At 41.7% G+C, this 27,030-nt stretch overlaps 1 protein-coding gene across 4 annotated transcripts in view; it reads right to left on the bottom strand.

The window, feature by feature from the left end:
- The window catches only part of nipblb (NIPBL cohesin loading factor b), a 502,440-nt gene that overhangs the window by 49,954 nt on the left and 425,456 nt on the right, over positions 1-27,030 (bottom strand). For all 4 annotated transcript variants that reach the window (XM_072257459.1, XM_072257461.1, XM_072257463.1 and 1 more), the window contains 3 exons: positions 22,872-23,045; positions 14,594-14,784; positions 5,395-5,502 (listed from right to left, as the gene is read on the bottom strand). In XM_072257459.1, the coding sequence (XP_072113560.1) occupies positions 5,395-5,502; positions 14,594-14,784; positions 22,872-23,045 (473 nt within the window). The remainder of the gene's footprint in view (positions 1-5,394; positions 5,503-14,593; positions 14,785-22,871; positions 23,046-27,030) is intronic.

The following is a 27,030-nucleotide window of genomic DNA, read 5'->3' as shown; positions in this document are numbered from 1 at the left end:
ATCCCCTTGTGTGCAGTAAATCGAGCTGGGGCCAAGAAACTTGTCAATGCAGATGGTCCTATGCAGCATGATTCGGCTACTCATGATAGCCCAAATAGGGAATCAGATTTTGATGACTTGTCAGGGACTTTTCTGCCTTCATTCTTTCACCAGGTTCCAGGTATTAAATCTGATAATAAAGATTTATCTCTGTCTAGGAAAGAGTTTATGGCAGAACAGAGCAGAGACCCTGAGATTGAGGCTTTAAGAGAAAAAACTCTCTCTGGTGAGGAGATAGATAAAGTGCCAATAGGGTTTTATTTCAAAGATGGAGTTTTACTGAGGAAGTGAAGACCACCTGATGTTCCTGCAAGTGATGAATGTTCACCAGGTTGTAGTTCCTAAAGCCTATAGGAATGAGATTTTAACTTTGGCCCATAGTAAATCCTTGGGTGGCCATCTAGGTGTGAATAAAACTGTGAACAAGGTTTTCAAACAATTCTTCTGGCCTAGGTTGAGGAAAGATGTTGCAACATTTTGCAGGACTTGTCACACTTGTCAGGTTGTGGGTAAACCTAATCAGGTCACCCTAGAGGCCCCACTGCAGCCTATTCTTGCATTTGGTGAACCCTTTTCTAAAGTTATTGTTGACTGTGTTACCCCATTGCCAAAGACTAAAGTTGGTCATCGGTATTTGCTAACTATCATGTGTACAGCATCTAGATTTCCAGAAGCAATACCTCTCAGAAATATAAAAGCCAAAACTGTGTCAAAGGCTCTTGTAAAGTTGTTTTTTTTTACTTTATTTGGTTTGCCTAAAGAAATTCAATCTGATCAAGGGAGTAATTTTATGTCAGGATTATTCCAGCAGGTAGTTTACAAACTGGGAGCCAAACAGATTACGTCGTCTGCGTATCATCCAGAATCCCAAGGGGCCTTAGAGAGATTCCATTCTATCCTCAAAACCATTATTAGGACATTCTGTATTGAAAATGAGAAGGATTGGGATGAGGGAGTTCATTTGCTTTTATCTGTAGTAAGGGAGTCAGTACAAGAGTCCCTAGGCTTTAGTCCCTTTGAACTTGTGTTTGGTCATCAGGTCCGAGGACCTTTGGCATTGTTAAAGGAACAGTGGGTTAACAGTGAGCTGCATGTCAATTTGTTAGATTATGTTTTGAAGTTCAAGGACAAATTGCAAAGGGCTTGCAACCTAGCAAAGGAAATTTTCAAATCAGCTCAGGAAAGAATGAAAACTTGGTAAAATAAACAAGCCAGAATGAGGTCATTCAAGCCGGGAGATAAAGTGCTTGTTCTGTTTCCTGTACAAACAAACCCTCTGCAAGCTAAGTTTCTTACAAAGATTGATCTGTTAAAAGGATATTGGTGTGTTCCATTAATGGATAGAGGTAGAGAAATTTCTGCCTTTGTGATGCCTTCTGGGTTGTATGAATACAATGTTCTGCCATTTGGAATGAAAAATGACCCGGATCTGGGCCGTACCCTCCAAATATCTGGACCTGCCTCTTGGTTTTTTTTTTGCACTATTTTACTTTCCATTTTTCTATTTTCTATTTATGATTTATAATTTAAATTTTTATATTTACTATTTTTAATATTTAATATTTGTAACCTAGGGAGCGGAAAGCATAGAATCAAATATTGCTGTGATGATTGTACGTTCTAGTATCAATTGTTTGGCGACAATAAAGTATAAAGTATAAATGCTCCAGGAACATTCCAGAGAATAATTAATTCTGTAATTCAAGGGTTAGAACACACAGATGCCTATATTGATGATTTAGTCACAGGGAATGACACCTGCGAAATCCGTATTTCTGTAGTGGAAAAGCTGTTTCAAAGGCTCTCAAAAGCCAACCTTACAATTAACCTAGCTAAGAGTGAACTTGGCCCTGCCACTGTGACCTATCTTGGTTATGTTGTAGGTCAAGGCAGGTTGGCTCCTGTTCAGGCAATTTCTGAGGTCCCCATTCCAACTGGGAAAAGGGCTCTTAGAAGATTTCTGGGAATGGCCAGATATTATCGCAAGTTCTGTAAGAAGTTTGCGGATATTATTCTCCCATTGACTAACCTCCCAAAGAAGGGTGAAAAGTTTGTTTGGACAGAACCTTGTTAAGAGGCACTTGATAAAGCTATCTTATGTCACCAACCTGTGCTCAGGTCATCTGATTATGCCAAGCCATTCTCCATAGCTGTGGATGCCAGTGATAAAGCTACAGGAGCAGTGTTACTATAAAGAGATGGTTATGATGATGTTGACCATCCTGTGGCTTACTTTTCAAAGAAATTCAATGAGCATCAAAGAAATTATTCCTCCATAGAAAAAGAATTATTATCACTTATTTTGGCTTTGCAGCATTTTGATGTGTATGTTTGCACAGCTCAAAAACTACTTGTGATTTATACAGATCATAATCCATTGATGTTCTTGAGTAAATTGAAAAACAAAAATAGGTTGTTGAATTGGAGTTTGATTTTGCAAGAGTATGATTTCATGATAACTCACATTAAAGGCAAAGATAATGTAATTGCCGATTGTCTTTCCAGATGTTAAACTTGCAATGTAATTTTAATAATGGAATGGAATTTAATATTTGTATATGCTCCTGCAATATGTTGTATTAGTTTGTAGTGTGCTGTATGATAACCGTATATGTATTGTTCCACATATTGTAGATTGTAGTTAAAATTTTGCTCTTCAGATCAAAAATTTCTCTTCTTGGGGAAAGGTGTTATGTGTCTACAGTTTCGTTTTCCTGGGAGTCCATAGTTTCGTTTACTGTGGGTGTCACGTGTCCCCCGTTTCATTTTACTGAGAGTCCACAGTTTTGTTTCTGTGAGCGTTACCTTATGACGTTTGCCGATGGTATTAAAAAAAAGTGGACAGTGCTGAGGAGGAGTCGAAGAAAAGAGAGAGAGTGAAGATTGCAGGCTTCGAGCTATCCGGGAACAGCCCACGATCAAGAAGGGTAAAGTCTAATGTTTACCCAAACCTAAAGGATTGGGTTAATCAGCGGCACACTGTCCATTGTGGAGACGTGTCTGTCCTTCGTATGATTCATGGATGTGGATTTCATGACAGTCACTTTGTGAAATTGCTCTTCGTGGACTTCGGAACAGTATTCCTCGGCTGGGATCTTCGGTAACCGTTTCTTCGTTCGCTAGCCATGGAATCTTTGGAATTCTTCATGATCGCTTCGTCGCTGCACTGTGAATCCACAAGTCTCTCCTCTCACCTATTTTGTGAATTACTGGGACTCTCTGAACTGCCACTTTACGACTGTGCTTGAGTAAGATTTGTTAAGAACGGATTCTAAGTTTGACTGTAAGGGAGCTATAGAAGCATAACACTGTTAACTTCTGTTTAAGAAAGTAGTTTATTTAATTTTCTATATTTTTGAGGAGATGTAAATAAATATAGTGGTTTTAATATTAAAACCAGACTCAATCTGTCATCTCTTGCTGCTGGTACGTTACAAAATCGTAACAAAGTCGATGAACAACATCCTGGCAAATGAGGCATTGTTTACTAGGTGGGACAGGATGGGGTGGAGGACTGAGGCTATGGCATCATCAGTGGACTGGCTTGAGCGGTAGGTGAACTGGAAAGGCTGGAAGGTGGGATTTTATACAATCCATTACCAGCTGCTCAACGCATTTCATGACTGTTGAAACTAGTGCCACTGGGTGGCAATCATTTAGGCCAATTACCATTGCTCAATTTGGCACCGGAATGATGATGGCTGCCTTGAAGTCTGCAGGAACAGTGGGCTGTTTGAGGAAGATATTAAAGATATCGATTAAGACCTCTGTTAGCTGGGCCACACAGTTCCTCAGGACCTGACCAGGTATGTTGTCCATTCCTCATTGGGACTTAACACCCCTCTCTGTAACTGAACCTTGGATTTCTTAGTGGAAAGACCTAATCAGTCAAGAGTTGGCAGCAACATCTCAACCTGCATCACCACTGAGCACCAATGCTTCCCAGCATTGTGTGTTCAATTGGCTGCTGTTCACACTGCTGATTCATGACTGCACTGCCAGATTCAGCTAAAGCCACATCATCAAGTTTGTGATGATGCTAAAGTGGTTGACCTCATCAGTAACAATGAGTTGGCATTCAGAAAGGAGGTAAAGAGGCTTGTTAAACAACAACCTGACTCTCAACATGGACAAGACAAAAGAGATGACTGTGGACTTCAGGACCATTCTCCACTGCGTATCAATGACTCTGCCATGGAGAGGGTGAAAGCTCCTGCAGCTTTGCATGGATTTACCCTGGCTAGGGTCGTCCTCATCTAGGCAGCAGCCAGACAGGGCTCCTGTTTCTCAGGAAGACGAGGGCTTTCCAATGTCACATCATTCAACTGATCAAATAGTGCTTAGAAAGCATTCAACCTGTCAGGGAGGCTTTGCTGCTATTGATATGCAAGGTTGACTTGTAACCTGTTATAGTTTGTATATCTTTGTTCTCATTGTATACCATGATCTTATTGAATGCAGATTTTAGTGTTCTTAAGGTTCAGTAGTGTTTTTCTGTCATAGGAAAGATGAACAAGACAAGAAATTTCACTGTTAGTGGGAGCCAGAGTGGCTGCTGCATCCATGCATGCCGCTATCTTGAGACGACACCTTAAACTTGATGCCCTAATGAAGGTCAGCATTCTAAACACCTTCACCACCCGGTCCACTTGCATGGAGGCTTTCAGTAAATTATACACTTGTACTCCAGGCTCCCTCTGTCTCACAACACTCATTAGTGCCCTGCTATTCACTGTATGGGTCCTACTCTGGTTTGAATGTCCACAATACATCACCTCACACTTACCTAAGCTGCAATTCATTTGCCAATCCTCAACCCATCTGCCTAACTGATCAGAATCTCTTTGTAGTTCATTGTAACCTGCTTCACTGTCACAAGACGCTAATTTAGTGTTATGAGCAAATGCTCTGACCGTGAATCAGTGAGGGTACAGGTTAGAGTCAGCTCATCTACAGTGGAGAGTGATATATTTGAACTATACGGCAAGAAAACAGGGAAGCAGTGTTGAGACCAAGATCGGATCAGCCACGATCTTATTGAATGAGGAAGCAGGCTTGAGAAGTCAAGTGGCCTACTCCTGTTTCTCAGGTTCTTATCAACTGTCACTTATAAAATGGTTCTCAGATTGTCGACACTCTTTCTGGTAAAAAAAAAATGTTTTATGACCATTGCTAGAAAGTCAGGCTCCATTTTCAGATTGCAGCAACTCATCAAGGTAATTTCAATACTACCCTGCCATTGACCAGAGATCATAGTGCTCTCCCATCAACCATGCAAGTTTTTCAGAATCTTACATCTGAGCCACATCTGACACCTAATTGACAGGAACCTGGCATTGAGAGAAAACAACTCACATGTACAAATCCAGTGTACTTTTTATCTATTTCCACCAGCTGTTGATCTGATTTGTTACGCATTGTAGATTCTGGATCTGTTCCAATGGCAATCAGATATGGCACGCACTGTGTAAAAGGAACAAAAGAAAAACATGAGTAACAAAGGATGTAGTGCAGCAGCTCAACAGTATTACTTTAAAAGTACCTCCCGCCCCTGATAACACAACCAAAGGAACTAGCGCTGTCATGTGAGCATTGGCTCCTCTAAGCACACACTATATCTAACTGTAGATTTGCAACATCTTCCAGCATCATTTGATCAATATCTTTAAAATCCTTCTGTAGGGAGCACTACTGACACCAGGTCTTTTTTAAAACAAAAATCACTGAGGGTATGACTGCTACTGGCAAACTCGACAGAAATGTCCATCCCAACTGCCTTTAAAGTAGATTTAGACCCAGTGATAGCCCTCCCATCTAGTCTGTGCTGAACCATTTAAACTCTCATCAACCTGAAAAGGAACAATTACCCTCCATACCCCCAACATTTACCTACCTATCCAAACTTCTCTTAAATGTTGAAATTGAGCTTACATACACCACTTGTGCTCACAGCTCGTTCCACACTCTTACAATCCTCTGAATGAAGAAATTTCCCCTTAAACGTTTCACTTTTCACTCTTAACCCATGACCTCTAGTTGTAGTCCCACCCAACCCAAATGCAAGCCTGCTTGCATTTACTCTATCTATACCACTCAGAATTTTGTATATTTCTATCAAATCTTCTCTCAATCTTCTACGCTCCAAGGATGATGGAACAAGATTGTATTTCCAATTCAGGATGGTTGGAGCTTATAAATCACCTTGATCCCTCTAGGTGGTGAAGGCAAAGGACCACGACCTTCTAACAGTCATGACTGAAAGGAAGTGTGTTGTGCATTGGTTAACTCAAAACATAGATCTGTATAGGCCTTTGACCCACAGCAGTGTGTTTCAGTCTTAGTGACCAGGAGTACAGCTGGATGATCCTTTATCCCAGAACATCAACATGCCTTTCACTAGACCCTCTTCCATCAAACCCACCAGATTCTATGCTGATGATATTGCAGACTGCTCAAATCATTGAAAATTCAGATAAAATACATGCCAGGAAAGAAAATCAGAGAACTCCTGCATCTACATGCCCTTGTATGTCAAGAAGCTAATGGATAGGATAAGGCAAAATGGCAAACGTAGAGCTCAACCCCATAGGAAGCTGAGAAAAGTACAAGTGCAATGGTGAAATTTAAAAAGAAAATTAACAAGGCAAAAAGGTGCATGGGAAAATACTGACAGATTGAATCAACGAAACCTTAAGATGTTTCAGAAATATGCTAAATAATATTAAAAAATGGAAGACACAGACTAAAATGGTAACCTAATGCCGAGTGGAAATCCTGTAAAATTCTACAAGAATCAAGGACAAGCTGATGGTGTAAGATGTAACTTACTGTCACGAATACCAGATTGCTGGCCAAGAGACCAGGTACAAATGGCTCTTTTTCGGGTTGGTGAGCTGTGCACCACAGTGATTAGAACTGGAACTTCAAATTTTTACGATTTATGTAAATAACAGTAGAAGGCATTGAAGGAAAGTGTGGACAAACTAGATACAGAGTCTATAAAATGTACTCCCCGCCCCCCTGGAAATTCTCTCTTTTTTTTGTTTTACAACATTGAATCACAGTGGATTTAATTTGGCTTTTTTTGACATTGACCAACAGAAAGAGACTTTTTTTGTCAAAGTGAAAACAGATCTCTACAAAGTGATCTAAATTAATTACAAACATATAACACAAAATAAATGATTGCATAAATATTCACTCCCTTCAAGTCAGTATTTAGTAGATATACCTTTGGCAGTAATTACAGCCTTGAGTCTGTGTGAGTAGGTCTCTATTTGGACACTGAAATTTTTCCCCATTCTTCTTTACAAGACTGCTCAAGCTCTGTCAGATTGCATGGGGATCATGACTGAACAACCCTTTTCAAGTTCAGCCACAAATTGTCAATAAAATTAAGGTCTGGACTCTGATTTGGCCATTCCAGAATATTAACTTTGTTGTTTTTCATAGTCATACTTTATTGATCCTGAGGGAAATTGGGTTTCGTTACAGTTGCACCAACCAAGAATAGAGTATAGATATAGCAATATAAAAACCATAAATAATTAAATAATAATATGTAAATTATGCCAGGAAATATCTCCAGGACCAGCCTATTGGTTCAGGGTGCCTGACCCTCCAAGGGAGGAGTTGTAAAGTTTGATGGCTACAGGCAGGAATGACTTCTTATGACGCTCAGTGCTGCATCTCGGTGGAATGAGTCTCTGGCTGAATGTACTCCTGTGCCAAACCAGTACATTATGTAGTGGATTAAGCCATTCCTGTGTAGCCTTGGCATTTTGCTTGGGGTCACGGTCCTGCTGGAAAACAAATCTTCTCCCAAATTAGGTTTTCCTCCAGGATTTCCCTGTATTTTGCTGCATTCATTTTACTCTGCCTCCATGCTACAGGATTGCTTTGCTGACGTCAACTGGAAAGTCTTCCATGATGAGGATGTCTATCATGGAAGGGATAACGAGTTGCATCGGAAGTGCATCAAGGACGTTGTCCCCCAGAAATCGGTCAGGGTCTATCCAAACCAGAAGCCCTGGATCAACAGTTCCGTGTGAGCAGCATTTACCGCACGAAACAGAGCTTACGTTGCTGGTAATCAGCAGGAGCTGACAAAATGCAGCTACCATCCGCACAAATTCATCAGGGCAGTGAAACAACAATACAGGGACAAGAACTAGACACAACTTTCCACCAACAACACATGCAGTTTATGGCAAGGTCTACACAGCATCGCAGACTTCAAAGCTAAACGCAGTGGAGTTTCCAACATCACAGCCTCTCTCCCAGATCAGCTAAATATTTTTTACGCTCGATTCGATGTCACTAATACTGAGCCCGAGGAGACCTGCAGATGATGTGACCGGCAGGTTGGTCATCTCTGAGGCCGAAGTACGCAGGTGTTTCCAACGAATGGACAGTCGTAAAGCTGTGGGACTGGACCGCATCCTAGGGCGAGTATTCAGGATGTGCACAGCAAAACTGGCAGATGTGTTTACAGACATTTTTAATCTCTTCCTCTCCCAGTGTAGAGTGCCCTTCTGCTTCAAAACATCCACCATTGTTCCTGTAGCTATAAAAGACCAAGGTAACATGTCTGAACGACTGGCGTCCTGTCGTAGTCACCTCAATAATAAGCAAATGCTTCGAGAAGTTGGTCAAAGACTACATCTGCAGCATGCTACCACCCACACCTGATCCCCTACAATTTGCCTACCAACACAACCAATTGACAGACAATGCAATAACCACAGCTCTACACACAGTCCTTACACATTTGGAGAAGAGGGATGCTTATGTGAGAATGCTGTTCTTGGACTACAGTTCAGCATTCAACACCATAATCCCCTCCCCTGCCCACCTAGGCTCAGAGACCTTGGCCTTGCGCAGCTGGATTAGATTAGATTAAATTATAAGGACACTCAGTCCTCGTTTGTCATTTAGAAATGCATGCATTAAAAAAATGATACAATGTTCCTCCAGAATGGTATCACAAGAAAACACAAGACAAACCAAGACTAAAACTGACAAAACCACATAATTATAACATATAGTTACAACAGTGCAAAGCAATACCATAATTTGATAAAGAGCAGACCACGGACATGGTAAAAAAAAAGTCTCAAAATCCCGATAGACTCATCATCTCACGCAGCCGGCAGAAGGGAGGAACTCTCCCCACCATGAACCTCCAAGCTCCGCCAACTTGCCAATGCAGCACCATTGGAAGCACCCGACCACAGCAGACTCTGAGTCCGTCTGAAAACTTCGAGCCTCCGACCAGCCCCTCCGACACAGCCTCGCCGAGCACCATCCTCTGCCGAGCGCTTCGAGCCCGCCCCGGCCGCCAAGCATCAAGCAAAGCTGAGGACTCGGGGCCTTCTTCTCCAGAGATTCTGGATCACACAGTAGCAGCAAAGCAGGCATTTCATAAGTTTCACCAGATGTTCCTCTGTGCTCTCACGTCCATCGCCATCAAATCAGGATTGTGCATGGCACCCTACTTGACAAATAACAGACATCACCCTCTCAACCCCATTTCTCTGACACAGTGGTGTCAAGAAAACAACCTCTCCCTCAATGTCGCAAAAACAAAGGAGCTGGTTGTGGACTACAGGAGGAATGGAGACAAACATTGACATTAATACATTAATGGATCTGGGGTTGAGAGGGTGAACAGATCTATGTTCCTCAGCATAAACATCACTGAGGATCTCACGTAGTCTGTACATACAGGCTGTGTGGTGAAAAAGGCACAACAATGTTTCTTTCACCTCAGATGATTGAAGAAATTTGGTATGGGTCCCCAAATTCTAAGTACTTTCTCTAGGGGTGCAATTGAGGGCATCCTGACTGGCTGCATCACTGCTTGGTATAAGAACTGTACTTCCCTCAATCACAGGACTCTGCAGAGAGTAGTGCGGACAGCCCAGCGCATCTGCAGATGTGAACTTCCCACTATTCAGGACATTTACAAAGACAGGTGTGTAAAAAGAGCCCCAAGGATCATTGGAGACCTGAGTCACCCCAACCACAAACTGTTCAAGCTGATACCATCCAGGAAGTGATACTGCAGCCTACCAACAGGCTCCGGTACAGCTTCTTCCACCAGGCCATCAGACCGCTTAATTCATGCTGACACGACTGTATTTCTATGTTATATTGACAAATCTGTTGTACATAATATTTATTATAAATTACTATAATTGCATATTGCACATTTAGATGCAGATGTAATGTAAAGATTTTTACGCCTCGTGTACAGGAAGGATATTTCAATTCATAAGCATTACAGGGACTGCTACAATGAAGCATCCCCACAGGACTTCATGTTAGGGATGGTGTGTTTCTGATGTGTGGTGTTTGGCTTACAATAACCATAATGATTAGTGTGATGGTCAAAAAGCTCAATTTTGGTTTCATCACATCACAGAACTTTCTTCCAGCTGACCTGAATCTCCTAAGTACCACCTGGCAAACTCTAGCTGAGATTTCATGTGAGTATTTTTCAACAGTGGCTTTCTCTTTGCCACTCTCCCTCCCATAATGCTGAGGCTGGTGAAGCACCCGGGCAACAGTTGTTGTATGTACAGTCTCTCCCATCTCAGCCACCGAAGCTTGTAACTCTTTCAGAGTTGTCATAGGTCTCTTGTTGGCCTCCTTCACTAGTCCCTTTCTTGCACGGTCACTCAGTTTTTGAGGTGGTTTACTAGGCTGATTTACAGCTGTGCAATATTCGTTCCATTTCTTGATGATTGACTTAACTGTACTCCAAGGGATATTCATCAGTGATTTGGAAATTTTCTTGTATCCATCTCCTGACCAGTGCTTTTCAATAACCTTTTTGTGGAGTTGCTTGCAGTGTTCTTTTGTCTTCATAGTTTTTGCAGTCAGTACTCACCAGCAGTTGGACCTTCCAGATACAGGTGTATTTTTGCTATAAACAATTTTTTGTCTGCACACAGGTCTCAAAAAACAGATCTCCATTTAACTAATTATGTGACTTCTAAAACCTGGCTGCACCAGTGAAGATTTGGCGTGCAAATTTCTGGATTGCTATCTGTGCCTCATGCTAGTGAGGATAGAAAAAGAATGATGTGGCAGACAAATGTGTGGCTAAGCTAGTGCAGAGGGCAGGGCTTCAGGTTGTTGGATCATTGGGATCTCTTCTGGGGGAAATATGACCTGTGCAAAAGAGATGGGTTGCACCTGAATCAGAGGGGAATCAATATTCTCACAGGCAAGTTTGTTAGCGTTGTTGGGGAGGGTTTAAACTAATTTGGCAGGGTGGTGGGAACCGGAATGAAGGGACTCAGGATAGGACAGATGGTAAAAAAGCAAAGATAGCGTGCAGTCAGACTGTCAGGAAGGGCAGGTGATAGGACAAAATTTCAGCCAGCAGGGTGAGTATCAGTGCATTAGAGATGTAAAATCAAATACAGAACTCAAAGTGTTATATCTCAATGCACGGAGTACAAGTAGTAAGGTAGATGATCTTGTTGCACTATTACAGATTGTCAGGTATGATGTTGTGACCATCACTGTATAATGGCTGAAAGATGGCTGTTGTCAGGAGCTGAATGCCTAATATAACAAGCTGTATCAGAGGGAAAGGAAGGTAAGCAGAGGGGGTAGCGTGGCTCTGCTGGTAAAGAATGGCATCAAATCAGTAGAAAGATGTGACATAGGATCAGAAGATGTTGAATCCTTGTGGGTTAAGTAACTGCAAGGGTACAAGGACCCTAATGGCAGTTAGATACAGACCTCCCAACAGTAGCTGGGATGTGGACCACAGATTACAACAGGAAATAGAAAAGGCATGTCAAAAGGGCAATGTTATTATAGTCATGGGAGATTTTAACATGTAGATTGACTGGGACAATCAGATTGATAATGGATCTCAAGACAGTGAGTTTGCTGAATGCCTACGAGATGGCTTTTTAGAGCAGTTTGTTGTTGAGCCTACTAGGGGATCAGCTATACTGGATTGGGTGTTTTGTAATGAACCGGAGGTGATTAGGGAGCTTAAGGTAAAAGAGCCCTTAGAAAGCAGTGATCACAATATGATTGAGTTGAACTTGAAATTTGATAGGGAGAAAGTAAAGTCTGACATAGCAGTATTTCGGTGGAGTAAAGGAAATTACAGTGGTATGAGAGAGGAGTTGGCCAAAGTAAATTGAAAGGAGTTGCTGGCAGGGATAACAACAGAGCAGCAATGGTGTGAACTTCTGCGAAAACTGGGGAACGTGCTAATTCACTTTGGCAAACCTCTCGTTGCAGTCCCATCCAACCTTAGTGAAATAACTCTGCTTGCATTTACCCTATCTATACCTCTCATAATTTTGTAAACCTCTATCAAATCTCCCCTCAATCTTCTCTGTTCCAAGGAATAAAGTCTTAACCTATGCCAATCTTTCCTTATGACTTGGGTCCTCCAGACCTGGCAATATCTTTGTAAATTTTTTCTGCACTCTTTCAACCTTATTTATATCTTTCTTGTAGGTAGGCGAACAAAACTACACACAATACTCCAGACTAGGCCTCACCAGTATCCTCTACAACTTCAACATAACATCACATCTCCTGTACTCAAGCAACACACATAAAAGTTGCTGGTGAACGCAGCAGGCCAGGCAGCATCTCTAGGAAGAGGTGCAGTCGACGTTTCAGGCCCAGACCCTTCATCAGGACTAAATGAAGGAAGAGTGAGTAAGGGATTTGAAAGTTGGAGGGGGAGGGGGAGATCCAAAATGATAGGAGAAGACAGGAGGGGGAGGGATGGAGCCAAGAGCTGGACAGGTGATTGGCAAAAGGGATACGAGAGGATCATGGGACAGGAGGTCCGGGAAGAAAGACAAGGGGGGCGGGGGAGAACCCAGAGGATGGGCAAGGGGTATATTCAGAGGGACAGAGGGAGAAAAAGGAGAGTGAGAGAAAGAATGAGTGTAAGGGCATGTGTAGCACTTGTTCCGCTTGCACGGATAAGTGCCAGGAGGGAGATCAGTGGGGAGGGATGGAGGGGACGAATGGACAAGGGAGTGGCGTAGGGAGCCATCCCTGCGGAATGTAGAGAGGGGGGGAGGGAAAGATGTGCTTAGTGGTGGGATCCCGTTGGAGGTGGCGGAAGTTACGGAGAGTAATATGTTGGACCCGGAGGCTGGTGGGGTGGTAGGTGAGGACCAGGGGAACCCTATTCCTAGTGGGGTGGCGGGAGGATGGAGTGAGATCCTGCTTTCTCTGGCGGACAGAGCGTAGGTGTTCGGCGAAACGGTCTCCCAATGCATGAACATTGACAACAACACCTTATATTCCGTCTGGGTAGCCTCCAACCTGATGGCATGAACATTGACTTCTCTAACTTTCGTTAATGCCCCACCTCCCCTCTGTACCCCATCCCTTATTTATTATCATTTTTTTCTCTCTCTTTTTTCTCCCTCTGTCTCTCTCACTATAACACTTTGTCCATCCTCTGAGCTCTCGTCCCCCTTTCTTTCTCCCTAGGCCTCCCGTCCCATGATCCTCTCCCTTCTCCAGCCTCGTATCCCTTTTGCTAATCAACTTTTCAGCTCTTAGATCCATTCCCCCCCGTCTTCTCCTATCATTTCAGATCTCCCCCTCTCCCTCCAAAATCTCTTACTATCTCTTCTTTCAGTTAGTCCCAACGAAGGGTCTCGACCCGAAACGTCAACTGTACCTCTTTCTATAGATGCTGCCTGGCCTGCTGTGTTCACCAGCATTTTTTATGTGTGTTGCCTGAATTTCCAGCATCTGCAGATTTCCTCATGTTTGCACTGGGAAACCCTTCCCCAGCACTGATCACATTTACACGAAGTGTTGTCGCAGGAAAGCACCATACATTATCAGGGACCCCCCCACCACCCAGTTCATGCTCTCTTCTTGCTGCTGCCATCAGGAAGGTGGTACAGGAACCTCAGGACCCACACCATCAGGTGCAGGAACAGTTATTACCCCTTAACCATCGAGTTCTTGAACCAAAGATGATAACTTCACTTGCTCCATCATTAAAATGGTCACATAACCTATGAACTCACTTCCAAGGACTCTTTTAATTATGTTCTCAATATTTATTGCATATTTATTTATTATTATTATTTTTCTTTTTTCCTTTTGTATTTGCAGTTTGTTGTCTTTTGCATGCTGGTTAAACACCCAAGTTGGTGTGGTTGTTAACTGATTATTCTATTATGGATTTATTGAGTATGCCCACAAGAAAACAAATCTCAGTGTTGTATATGGTGTCATATATGTACTTCCATAATAAATTTACTTTGAACTTTGAAATGGTGTTGAGTCTCAGACCTCATATTTAAAAGAAGCCAGACATCACTAGAAGAGTCAACCTACATGGATATGAGATGACAGCGTGGAAATAAGATATTTAAAGATTCCCTTTATATCAATAGGGATGCAATAGCCCAAAGCCGCTGAGTGATTAAATACAAACTAGTGTAATAGATGACCATTATTATAGGTTCAGTGGCTAATGTTTAAATGCAGAACCTAGCATTTAATTACAATGCAATATACAAACACAGCTTACTTGAACAGGATGGACGAGTCCCTGGTTTAGCGTCAAAGCGATGACATTAAGTGCAAAGTGGCGAACTGGAGAGTGAGTGTGGAAGAATGCTTCCAAAACCTGTTTGAGGTAGAGCTGCATGATGGAACTGCTCATTCCTGAGGAAATATCACCCATTTCCTTCAGATCTTCCTGTTTGGCCACTTTCTTCCCTGCAGGAATAAAATACATAACTCAATCTGTGCTGTATTGTCTATGGCTCTGTAAATCTAAATGCAAAGTCCAGTAGATATCTTACATCAATATTATTGTTTCTCCTTTTATTGAGATTTCTGTTAATTGTCCACAGCCTGTCATTGAAACAGTGCTGTTAAATTGTTTTCCTACTCAAAGGTCAGCGTCACTCACTATTCATAAACAGATTGTGGCTGAATTCCATGCCAGGACTGTAGCACTATGATTATATTATCTCACTACTGATTCAGAGACATCATAATGAACCCCACTGAAGCAATTTAAAATCAAATAATTAAATAAGTATGGAAAGTAAATCTCCTATCAGAAATGAAACTAATGAATTTACAATCTATGCTAATTCTTGATTATACTACAGTGATGAAAACTGCTGTCCTTACTCAGCCCAACCTCAACTTAAAATAGCTCTGAGGCTCCACATAATTTTTGCTATTACAAAGAGGGCATGCTAGTGGCTATATTTCGTTGGGAGTTTGAGGAGACTTGGTATGTCACCAGAGATGCTAGCAAATTTAACCATGGAGAGCATTCTAACTGGGTTGCATCACTGTCCGCCATGGAGGGGTCACTGCAGGGCATGGGAAAAAAGATGCAGAGGGTTGTAAATTTAGCTAGCTCCATCACGTGCACTAGCCTCCCCATCATCGAAGGCATCTTCAAAAGGCAGCATCCATTATTAAGGACCCCAACCACCCAGAACATGCTCTCTTCTCATTACTACTATGAACGAGGAGGTACAGGAGCCTGAAAAAATCCACTCACTGTTTCAGGGACAGCTTCTTTCCCTCCAGCATCAGATTTCTGAATGGTGAATGAACCCATGAACACTACCTCACCATTTTTATGCTATTTATTTATAGTATATTTTATGTATTGCACTATATTGCTGACACAAAACCAAAAGTGTCATGCATATGTCAGTGATACTACACCTGATTCTGATTTTTGAATGTCTTCTCTTGCCAATTAACCCCATGTCCTCTGAACAAATAAATACAGGTACAACAAAACATACTGTAAATTGGATTCTTTGAGCTTTAGAGTCTCATTACTACGGCTCTACTGAAATACATGCAAAGACAGCAGTTTTCATCCCTGTAGGATAATCAAGAATCAGCTATACTGACATACATGCCTGCAGAATTGGAAATTGAACATTCTAAAATACATAACTGTTAGAAGAGACACACAAAATATAAAAGGAAAAGGGACAGTTCTGATAATACAAGCAGTAGGGAGAAAACGTCTTGGGTTGGAAAACCAAGAAGTAGAATCTCTTCAGGTAGAGTTAAGAGCAACAGCAGAATCACTGGGGGAATTGTCTATTTGCGCTCAAACAGTAATGATCATGTCATTGGTTGTATTTAAGGCAAAAATTGTAGGTTCTTGATTAGTAAGAGGGTTAAGGTGGAGTAATGGGGATGAGAAAGAAAATTAGTGGTGTCCATGACATTGCATATGCCAATTTTGATTGCTGCTATAAACTCACTTAATTTGTTACATTTACTGCATTTAAATATGACACTGCCCGTGTTGCAGTCACTGCCTCTCCTCTCAAAGTCATCCCTCTGTTGCCCTAAGCTAGATTCCTAATGCTTTCAAAACTCTGTCCTGTTTTACATTCCGGAGTCTTTAATAACCTCTCCTGTGCTCTCCTCCCCTTCCATGCCATAGAACCTACCAATATTTAATTTTAAGTTATAGTTTTGGCTATTCTTAGGTATATTGCCCTTACAGGAAGTGCAGCACAGACTTAACAGAATATTAATAGGCCTCTTAAAACAGAAGAGATTAAAGGATCTTGGGAAAAAAAGATATGCCAACAATACCCAGCAGGCCAGGCTACGGAAAGAGAAACAGTTACTGTTTCAGAGTTCTTCACCAGAACTAGGAAGTGAGAACCAAGTTAGTTTTCAGCAGTGGCAAAAATTTTTCTTGTGTGATGTGTTGTTGATAGCAAGGCTGTGGGAGATGTCCTGCAGCCACACTATACAAACAAAAGTAACAAAGCCAAAATGGTAACAGGCAGAAACATGCAAGAACCTCCTTTCGTTCCCCATCTCTTTCACATTATTTCACTGTCCTCTCCTATGAGATTCTTTACTTCAGTCCTTTACCTCTTCTATCATCAGGAAGAAAGAACAAGCAAGTGTAGAATTCAGTATGGAGAACTGAAGGGTGATTAAATGCTCAGACAGTTGAGGTACTTGTGTTGAGCTTCAGAACATGCAGGAGGCTATATACAGAAAGGTCAGAGCGGGAGTGAGAGGGGAGTTAAAATTGCAGGCAGTAGGAAGCTCAGGATCTCTCCTGTCATTTGTGTTTTGCTATGCGACTGTGGAGAAGGCCCCTTTGTGAATAAAGAATGCAGTAGGCTAGGTTGGAATAAAAATTAGAATGCTGTGAAGTTCAGCAGGTCAGGCAGTGTCTGTGCAACATTTAGCTAGGTTATGTTTTGAATATTGTGTGCCGTTCTCATCACATTATAGACAGGAAGAAAAGGCTATGGAGAGGGCACAGAAGAGTTTATCAGGATGATGCCTGGATTAGAGAGCATTAGAGGTTGGACAAAGTTGGAACATCGAGGCCAAGAAGAGCATTGATAGAAATGTAAAAATTCATGAGAGGTCTCAATTATGTAGACAAAGATTATTTCCCACAGGGCGGAAATATAAAACATTAGTGGACATGTTTAAAAAGTGAGATGAAAAGTGAAAGGAAATTTATGAGGCAATTTTTTTTTTAAAACAAAAAGAGTAGTAGATGTGGAGAATGTGCTGCCAGGAGAGATAGTGGAAGCAGATATGACAGGGGTGTCTGAGAAGTATTTATGCAGACACATGAGTAGGCAGAGAATGGAGGGATATAAGATGATGCGCAGTTTAAATTAGCATCATGACAATGTATAGACATTGTGGCCTGAAGGGCCTGTTCCTCTACTGTACTGTTCTATATTTTGTGAAGTTAGAATTGGAATAATTTTTCAGATTCCAATATCCTTAATTGCAAAGGCTTAAGAAAATGCACATGAGTAGATAAAGCTAGGATTTTTCTGTTCCATATTATATAGCGCATGGTAATGTTGAACCACAAAGACAAATCAGTATCAAAGTTAAATGAAAATACTACACAGGATATGTTAAAATTAACTTTATAGGTTGAGTTGGTGTTTTGTAAGGATTTGGACTATTCCAAAGCACGGAGAGACCTGCGTCCTGACAGCCTGATCTCCACACCTGGAGACAGAAATGCATCACACGGGCCCCCACATTAGTTTTGCTCCAACAAATCAGTGCAGCACTATAAGCACAAATTATATAGCATTTCCATAACATTTTCTGCAAATACTATCACTGATGAATGTGCTTAATTAAGGTGCAAAATCTTTCTCGATTACTCTATGGAAAACATTTACAACTTTGAACATCGCTATCTAATCTGCTATAACTGCTGAAAACAACAGCTTTGCAAGTCTCCCAGCATCTGAAGTTGATCAATGTTGGTCCAATTCCAATAATTTTCCTCACCTACTCCCTCAGGCCTCACCAACCTGAGCTTTTAGCAGGGGCCAATTGCAGAGATCAGAAGTCTGAGATGACATAATTCATTCAGGTTCACTGATTGAGTACTAAAGGCAATGATTTGTAGCAGTTTTTTGGAACTCTGAGCAGTGGCGAATTGGAGAGACCAGAAACATGAGAGGATGTAATTCACTCAGGTTCACTGATCAAGTATTAAAGGCAATGACTTGCGGCAGTTTTCTTGGAACTTTGAACAGCGGAGCAGCCATTGTCTGAGTGGATAGAGTGGTCAAGATTTTGAGGCTATGATTCTTTGAGACTTTAGTCAAGAAAGGTTTCAGTCAGATATGGCGAAAAAAAAGTTGCAGATAGAATTCCTTTTGCCCCTTCTTTACATTTGTGCACCAAGATACAGGAACCATGGTGTACAAAGGCTGTTGAAAATTTAGTCAAGAAGAAAAGCTTACCAAAGGTTCAAAAAACTAGCTAATGAGAGAGATTAGAAGATTATAAGGTTAGCAGGAAGGAGATTAGGAATGAAATTAGGAGAGTCAGAAGGGGCCATGAGAAGGCCTTGGCGAGCAGGATTAAGGAAAACCCCCAAGACATTCTACAAGTATGTGAAGAGCAAGAGGACAAGATGTGAGAGAATAGGACCTATCAAGTGTGACAGTGATAAAGCGTGTATGGAACCTGAGGAGACAGATGAGGCACTTAATGAATACTTACCTTCAGTATTCACTATGGAAAAGGATGTTGGCGATTGTAGGGATGACTTACAGCAGATTGAAAAGCTTGAGCATTTAGACATTAAGAAAGAGGATCTGCTGGAGCTTTTGGAAAGCATCAAGTTGGATAAGCCTCTGAGACCGGACAAGATGTATCCCAGGCTGCTGTAGGAGGTGAGGAAGGAGATTGCTGAGCCTCTGGCAATGATCTTTGCACCATCAATGGGGGCGGGAGAGGTTCCGGAGGATCGGAGGGTTGCAGATGTTGCTCCTTTATTCAAGAAAGGGAGTAGAGATAGCCCAGGAAATTATGGACCAGTGAGTCTTACTTCAGTGGTTGGTAAGTTGATGGAAGAGACCCTGAGAGGCAGGATTTATGAACATTTGGAAATGCATAATATGATGAGGAATAGTCAGCATGGTTTTGTCAAAGGCAGGTCATGTTTTACGAGCCTGATGGAATTTTTTGAGGATGTGACTAAACACATTGATGAAGGTATAACAGTAGATGTAGGGTATATGGATTTCAGCAAGGCATTTGATAAGGTACCCCATGCAAGGCTTATTGAGAAAGTAAGGAGGCATAGGATCCAAGGGGACCTTGCTTTGTGGATCCACAATTGGCTGACCCACAGAAGGCAAAGAGTGGTTGTAGATGGGTAATATTCTGCATGGAGGTCGGTTACCAATGGTGTGCCTCAGGGATCTAGAAACATAGAAAATCTACAGCACAATAAAGATATTCCAAAAAAGAAGAAATTTTCGAATGGAAAAAGGATGCAACCGTGGCTGACAAGAGAAGTCAAAGCCAAAGTTAAAGCAAAGGAGAGGGCATACAGGAAGCAAAAATTAGTGGGAAGACAGAGGATTGAGAAGTTTTTAAAACCTTACAAAAGGAAACTAAGAAAGTCATTAAGAGGGAAAAGATTAACTATGAAAGGAAGCTAGCAAATAATATCAAAGAGGATACTAAAAGCTTTTTCAAATATATAAAGAGTAAAAGACAGGTGAGAGTAGATATAGGACCGATAGAAAGTGATGCTGGAGAAATTGTAATGGGACATAAGGAAATGGCGGAGGAACTGAACGAGTATTTTGCATCAGTCTTCACTGAGGAAGACATCAGCAGTATACCGGACACTATGGGGTGGCAGAGAAGAGTGTGTGCAGTCACAATTACAACACAGAAAGTACTCAGGAAGCTGAATAGTCTAAAGGTAGATAAATCTCCCGGACCAGATGGAATGCACTCTCGTGTTCTGAAGGACGTAGCTGTGGAGATTGCGGAGACATTAGCGATGATCTTACAAAAGTTGATAGATTCGGGCATGGTTCCGAAGGACTGGAAGATTGCAAATGTCACTCTGCTATTTAAGAAGGGGGCAAGGAAGCGAAAAGGAAATTATAGACCTGTTAGCTTGACATTGGTGGTTGGGAAGCTGTTGGAGTCGATTGTCAAGGATGAGGTTACCTGGAGGCATATGACAAGATAGGCAGAACTCAGCATGGATTCCTTAAAGGAAAATCCTGCCTGACAAACCTATTACAATTTTTTGAGGAAATTACAAGTAGACTAGACAAGGGAGCTGCAATGGATGTTGTATATTTGGATTTTCAGAAGGCCTTTGACGAGGTGCCGCGCATGAGGCTGCTAAACAAGATAAGAGCCCATGGAATTACGGGAAAGTTACATACGTGGATAGAGCGTTGGCTGATTGGCAGGAAACAGAGAGTGGGAATAAAGGGATCCTATTCTGGTTGGCTGCTGGTTACCAGTGGTGTTCCATAGGGGTCCGTGTTGGGGCCGCTTCGATTTGGATTATGGAATAGATGGCTTTGTGGCTAAGTTTGCTGACGATACGAAAATAGGTGGAGGGGCCGATAGTGCTGAGGGAACGGAGAGTCTGCAGAGAGACTTGGATAGATTGGAAGAATGGGCAAAGAAGTGGCAAATGAAATACAATATTGGAAAGTGTATGGTTATGCACTTTGGCAGAAGAAATAAACGGGCAGCCTATTATATAAATGGGGAGAGAATTCAAAGTTCTGAGATGCAATGGGACTTGGGAGTCCTCGTACAGGATACCTTTAAGGTTAACCTCCAGGTTGAGTTGATGGTGAAGAAGGCGAATGCAAAGTTGGCATTCATTTCTAGAGGAATAGAGTATAGGAGCAGGGATGTGATGTTGAGGCTCTATAGGACGCTGGTGAGACCTCACTTGGAGTACTGTGGGCAGTTTTGGTCTCCTTATTTAAGAAAGGATGTGCTGACGTTGGAGAGGGTACAGAGAAGATTCACTAGAATGATTCTGGGAATGAGAGGGTTTACATATGAGGAACATTTGACCGCTCTTGGACTGTATTCCCTGGAGTTTAGAAGAATGAGGGGAGACCTCATAGAAACATTTCGAATGTTGAAAGGCATGGACAGAGTGGATGTGGCAAAGTTGTTTCCCATGATGGGGGAGTCTAGTACGAGAGGGCATGACTTAGGGATTGAAGGGCGCTCATTCAGAACAGAAATGCGAAGAAATTTTTTTAGCCGGAGGGTGGTGAATCTGTGGAATTTGTTGTCACGGGAAGCAGTGGAGGCCAAGTCATTGAGTGTATTTAAGGCGGAGATTGATAGGTACCTGAGTAGCCAGGGCATCAAAGGTTATGGTGAGAAGGCGGGGGAGTGGGACTAAATGGGAGAATGGATCAGCTCATAATAAAATGGCGGAGCAGACTCAATGGGCTGAATGGCCGACTTTTGCTCCTTTGTCTTATGGTCTTAAAATTGCAACGGGGGACTTCAATATGCAAGGGGATAGGGAAAATCAGGTTGGTGTTGGATTGCAAGAGACTGAATTTATTGAATGCTTAATGAGGTGTTTTTTAGAGCAGCTTGTGCTTGGGTCTACATTATACATGACCTACCAAAATGAACCACTTCACACTTATCTGGATTGAACTCCATCTGCCACTTCTCAGCCCACTTTTGCATTCTATCAATGTCCTGTTGTAACCTCTGACAGCCCTCCACACTATCCACAACACCCCTAACCTGTGTCATCAGCAAACTTACTAACCCATCCCTCCACTTCCTCATCCAGGTCATTTATAAAAATTACAAAGAGTAAGGGTCCCAGAACGGATCCCTGAGGCACACCACTGGTCACTGACCCCCATGCAGAATATGACCCGCATCACTGATTGCAATGATTCCATCACCTCATATTTTTTACAAAATAAAAACACCAGGATCAGGTTTAATACCACCAGCATATGTCATGAAATTTGTTAACTTTACAGCAGCAATATAATGCAATGTATGATAAATATAGAGAAAAAACTGAATTACACAAATTATATATATGTATACTGAATAGCTATGTTCCAATAAGTAGTGCAAAAACAGAAATAAAATTAAAAAAGTAGTGAAGCAGTGTTCGTGGATCCAGTGTCCATTTCGAAATTGGAAGGCATGGGGGAAGCTGATCCTGAATTGCTGAGCATGTGCGTTCAGGATTCTATACCTCCTTTCTGATGATAACAATGAGAAGAGGGCATGTTCTAGGTGGTGAGGGCCTTTAGTGATGGATGCCACCTTCCCTAGGCACTGCTGCTTGAAGATGTCTTCGATACTATGTAGGCTAGTACTCATTATAGCCGGTCAGTTTGTAAACTTTGGGACAAGTGTGTAAGGTTTTCTTTGTAAAAAGTTAAAACCAGATTTTCCGTTAAGTCTATTTTGGTAGAGATATTCTTGTGAACAAAAAAAGAGAACACTCTAGGAAGAAACACAATACTTACAATCTTTATCTGCTTGTTGCATGCGGCAATCTTCCTCCTGCAGGTATGTCTGAAGATTCTTCAGGATCTGGATTTTCAGGCCAACTGAGGCTTCTTTGTCTCGAAGAATATTGTTATACAAATTCTTCACTTCTTGCTCAAACATGAGATCCGGATGTTGAATAAAAACAAAACCTGTAAAATGACAAGTTGCACAAAATTCAGTCACAGGCTTTTCTAGTCATGGGATCTGGTATTGGATTCTTCTTGCCTTTACAATGAGAACTGGAGATAGTGAAATATTGAATAAAACTGGCATGCAACTTTCCCAAATTCAAAGCATCATGAAGCTACAAATGGAGTGCAATATCATCTTCTCTTGCACAGAACAATCCACAGTATTTTAAAGGAGTCAGAACATGAGCAGGATACTATATCAAGCATACTCAACTGTACGTAAAACCAGAAAATCTCTAACTTAAGTAGAGGTATCAACAAAAAATGCACAGATTGATATTATGCTGCAATCCAGTCTCTGCTTATTACACAGAAAAATGGTAATTTCATGACAGAATGAAATTTTCTTTGAGGAAGGCAAATGCCATGTTAACATTCAAGAAGCCTAGAATACAAAAGCAGGGATGTGATGCTGAGGCACTGGTGAGGCCTCACCTTGAGCATTGTGAAGAGTTTAGGGCCCCTCATCTTAGAAAAGATGTGCTGGCATTGGAGAGGATCCAGAGGCAGTTCACAAGGATGATTCCAGGAATGAAAGGGTTATCATACGAGGAACGTTTGATGGTTTGGGTCTGTACTTGCCGGAATTCAGAAGGACGGGGTGGGATCTCATTGAAACCTTTTGAAGCCTCACTAGTGCCTTATAAAGCCTCAGCATCACATCCTTGCTCTTGTATTCTACACCTCCTGAAATGAATGTTAACATGGCATGTGTCTTCCTCACCACTGACTCAACCTGCAAGTTAACCTTCAGGATGTTCTGCACAAGGACTTCAAGTCCCTTTGTATCTCAGATTTTTGGATTTTCTCCCCGTTTAGAAAATAGTCCGCACATTTATTTCTACTAGCAAAGTGCATGACCATGCATTTTCCAACACTATTTCATTTGCCACTTTCTTGCCCATTCTCCCAATCTGTCTAAGTCCTTCTGCATCCTGCCTGTTTCCTCAACACTACCTGCCCCTCTACCGATCTTCATATCATCTGTAAACTTGGCAACAAAGCCATCTATTCCATCATCTAAATCATTTATATATAGCATAAAAAGAAGTGGTCCCAACATTGATCCCTGCAGAACACCATTAGTCACTGTCAGCCAACCAGAAAAGGATCCTTTTATTCCCACTCGCTGCCTCCTACCAATCATCCAATGCTCTGACCATGTGAGTATCATTCCTGTAATACTATGGGCTCTTAACTTGGTAAGGAGCCTCATGTGTGGCACCTTGTCAAAGGCCTTCTGAAAGTCCAAATATACAACATCCACTGCATCCTTTTTATCTATCCAAATTGTAATGTCCTCAAAGAATTCCAGCAGGTTTGTCAGGTAGGATTTTCTTTGAAGGAAATCATGCTGACTTTATACTATCTTGTCCTGTGTCACCAATTACTCCATCACCTCATCCTTAACAACTGAATCCAACATCTTCCCAACCACTGAAGTCAGGCTAACTGGTCTATAATTCCCTTTTTGCTGCCTTCCTCCTTTCTTAAAGAATGGAGTGACAGTTGCAATTTTCCAATCCTCTGCCACCATGCCAGAATCCAATGATTTTTGAAAGATCATTTCTAATGCCACCACAATCTCTACTGCTACCTCGTTCAGAACCCTAGGGTGCAGTTCCTCTGGTCTGGGTGACTTATGTACCTCTAATTCTTTCAGCTTTTTGAGCACCTTCTCTCCTGTAACAGTAACTGCACCCACTTCTCTTCCTTCACACACTACAACATCAGGCATACTGCTAGTATCTTCCACAGTGAAGACTGATGCAAAATACTCATTTAGTTCATCAGCCAGCTCCTTGGCCCCCGTTATTATTTCTCCTGCCTCATTTTCTAGCGGTCCAATATCCACTCATTTCTCTTCTATTTTTAACAAACTTTTACTATCCATTTTGATATTATTTGCTAGCTTGCTTTCATATTTCATCTTTTCCCTTCTAATGGTTTTTTGTAGTTGCTCTCTGTAAGGTTTTAAAAACTTCCCAATCCTCTATCTTCCCACTAATTTTTGCTTTGTCGTATCCCCTTTCTTTTGCTTTGACTTCCCTTGCCAGCCATGGTTGTACTACTTTACCATTTGAGTATTTTTTCACTTTTGGAATACACATGTCCTGCACCTTCCTCATTTTTCCCAGGAACACACGCAATTGCTGCTCTGCTGTCATCCCTGCCAGCAGCTCCTTCCAATTTACTTTGGCCAATTCCTCTCTCATGCCTCTGTAGTTTTCCTTACTCCACTGAAATACTGCTACATTAGACTTTAATTTCTCACTATCAAATTTCAAGTTGAACTCAATCATATTGTGATCACTGGTCACCAAAGGTTCTTTTACCTTAAGCTCCCTAATCGCCTCCGATTCATTACATAACACCCAATCCAGTATAGCTGATCCCCCAGTAGGCTCAACGACAAACTGCTCTAAAAAGCTCTCTCTCAGGCATTCAACAAGCTCATTCTCTTGAGATCGATTACCAACCTGACTTTCCTAATCGACCTGTGTGTTAAAATCTCCCATGACTACCATAACATTGCCCTTTTGACTCACCCTTTCTATTTCCTGTTGCAACCTGTGGCCCACTTCCCAGCCACTGTTGGGAGGCCTGTGTACAACTGCCATCAACGTCCTTTTACCCTTGTAGTTTCTTAACTCAACCCATAAGGATTCAACATCTTCTGATCCTATGTCACATCTTTCTACTAATTTGATGCCATTCTTTACCAGTAGAGCCACACCACCCCCTCTGCCTACCTTCCTATTCCTCTGATATAATGTGTAACCTTGCACATTCAGTTCCCAACTACAACCACCCGTCAGCCACGATTCAGTGATGGCCACAACATCATACCTGGCAATCTGCAATACTGCAACAAGATCGTCCACCTTATTTCTAATCATCATCAGGTGCCATGCCCAGTTTGAGCTTTAACTGCCATGGCCCACACACTCCTGTTTCAGGTCAAGTAGATCAATTCATTGGTATTCATTTCCAGTTCTCTGGCTGCTGTCTCCATCACCATTCATCTTTGCTTTACTCTTGTTTTCTTCCCTTCAATCTTTCCCATAATTACAGTGCATTCTAACTCCTCTTTCCTAATCACATGTCCAATGAAGTCACGTTGCCTTTTCATGATCTCATACATTATTTCTCTTTTTGTGCTTGCTCTGTTCATGACATCCTCATATTTGTTTCGTCCATGATACTCTTTGCATCCTCCTCAAAAACCACATCTCTGCTGCTTCAATTTGTTTCCTCATGTTACTAGATATTGTCCAACATTCTGAACCATATAACATAACTGGATAAACGTAACATTTCAGTACTCTGAAGCGGGTTGTCATGCCTAGTTTAGTGTTGGTCAGTATACTCTTCATTCTCGTAAAGGTGTCTTTTGCCACCCCCATTCTTCTTTTGATGTCCATGTCGCACCTGCCATCTGATCTCACCCAGCTTCCTAAGTAGCAAAAGTTCTGTACGTGTTTTATATCTTCCCCGCTTATTTTCAGCCTGCAGATAGGATTCTCCTTCTTTCTGGATATCACCATGCCTTCTGTCTTTTTGCAATTGATAGACAGACACATTTTTGCACTTTCTTCAACAATTATATCAATTAAGTTTTGCAGTTCTTCCTCCATACTTGCAATTAACACAGTGTCATCCGCATATCAAAAATTATTGATGTTTTCATCAACTTTGATTCCCAAGATGTCTCTTATTTTTTGTAATATTGTTTCACTGTACACATTAAACAAATCAGGGGAGAAAACACACCCATGTCTAAGGCTTCTCTTGATTTTCGTAAACTGACTCACTTCTCCACCTATTCTTACAGCGGCAATTTGCTTCCAGTATATAGATATCTGATTAGGTGGAGGTCTTTCGAACCTAGATCTAGAGTTTCCTGTACTATTTTGAATAACTTATTGTGCTTCACTTTATC

Source organism: Mobula birostris, chromosome 5, assembly GCF_030028105.1.
Source record: "Mobula birostris isolate sMobBir1 chromosome 5, sMobBir1.hap1, whole genome shotgun sequence".
Taxonomy (NCBI): domain Eukaryota; kingdom Metazoa; phylum Chordata; class Chondrichthyes; order Myliobatiformes; family Myliobatidae; genus Mobula; species Mobula birostris.
Note: the sequence above shows the minus strand (reverse complement) of the source record. Positions and strands in the feature narration are given on the sequence as shown.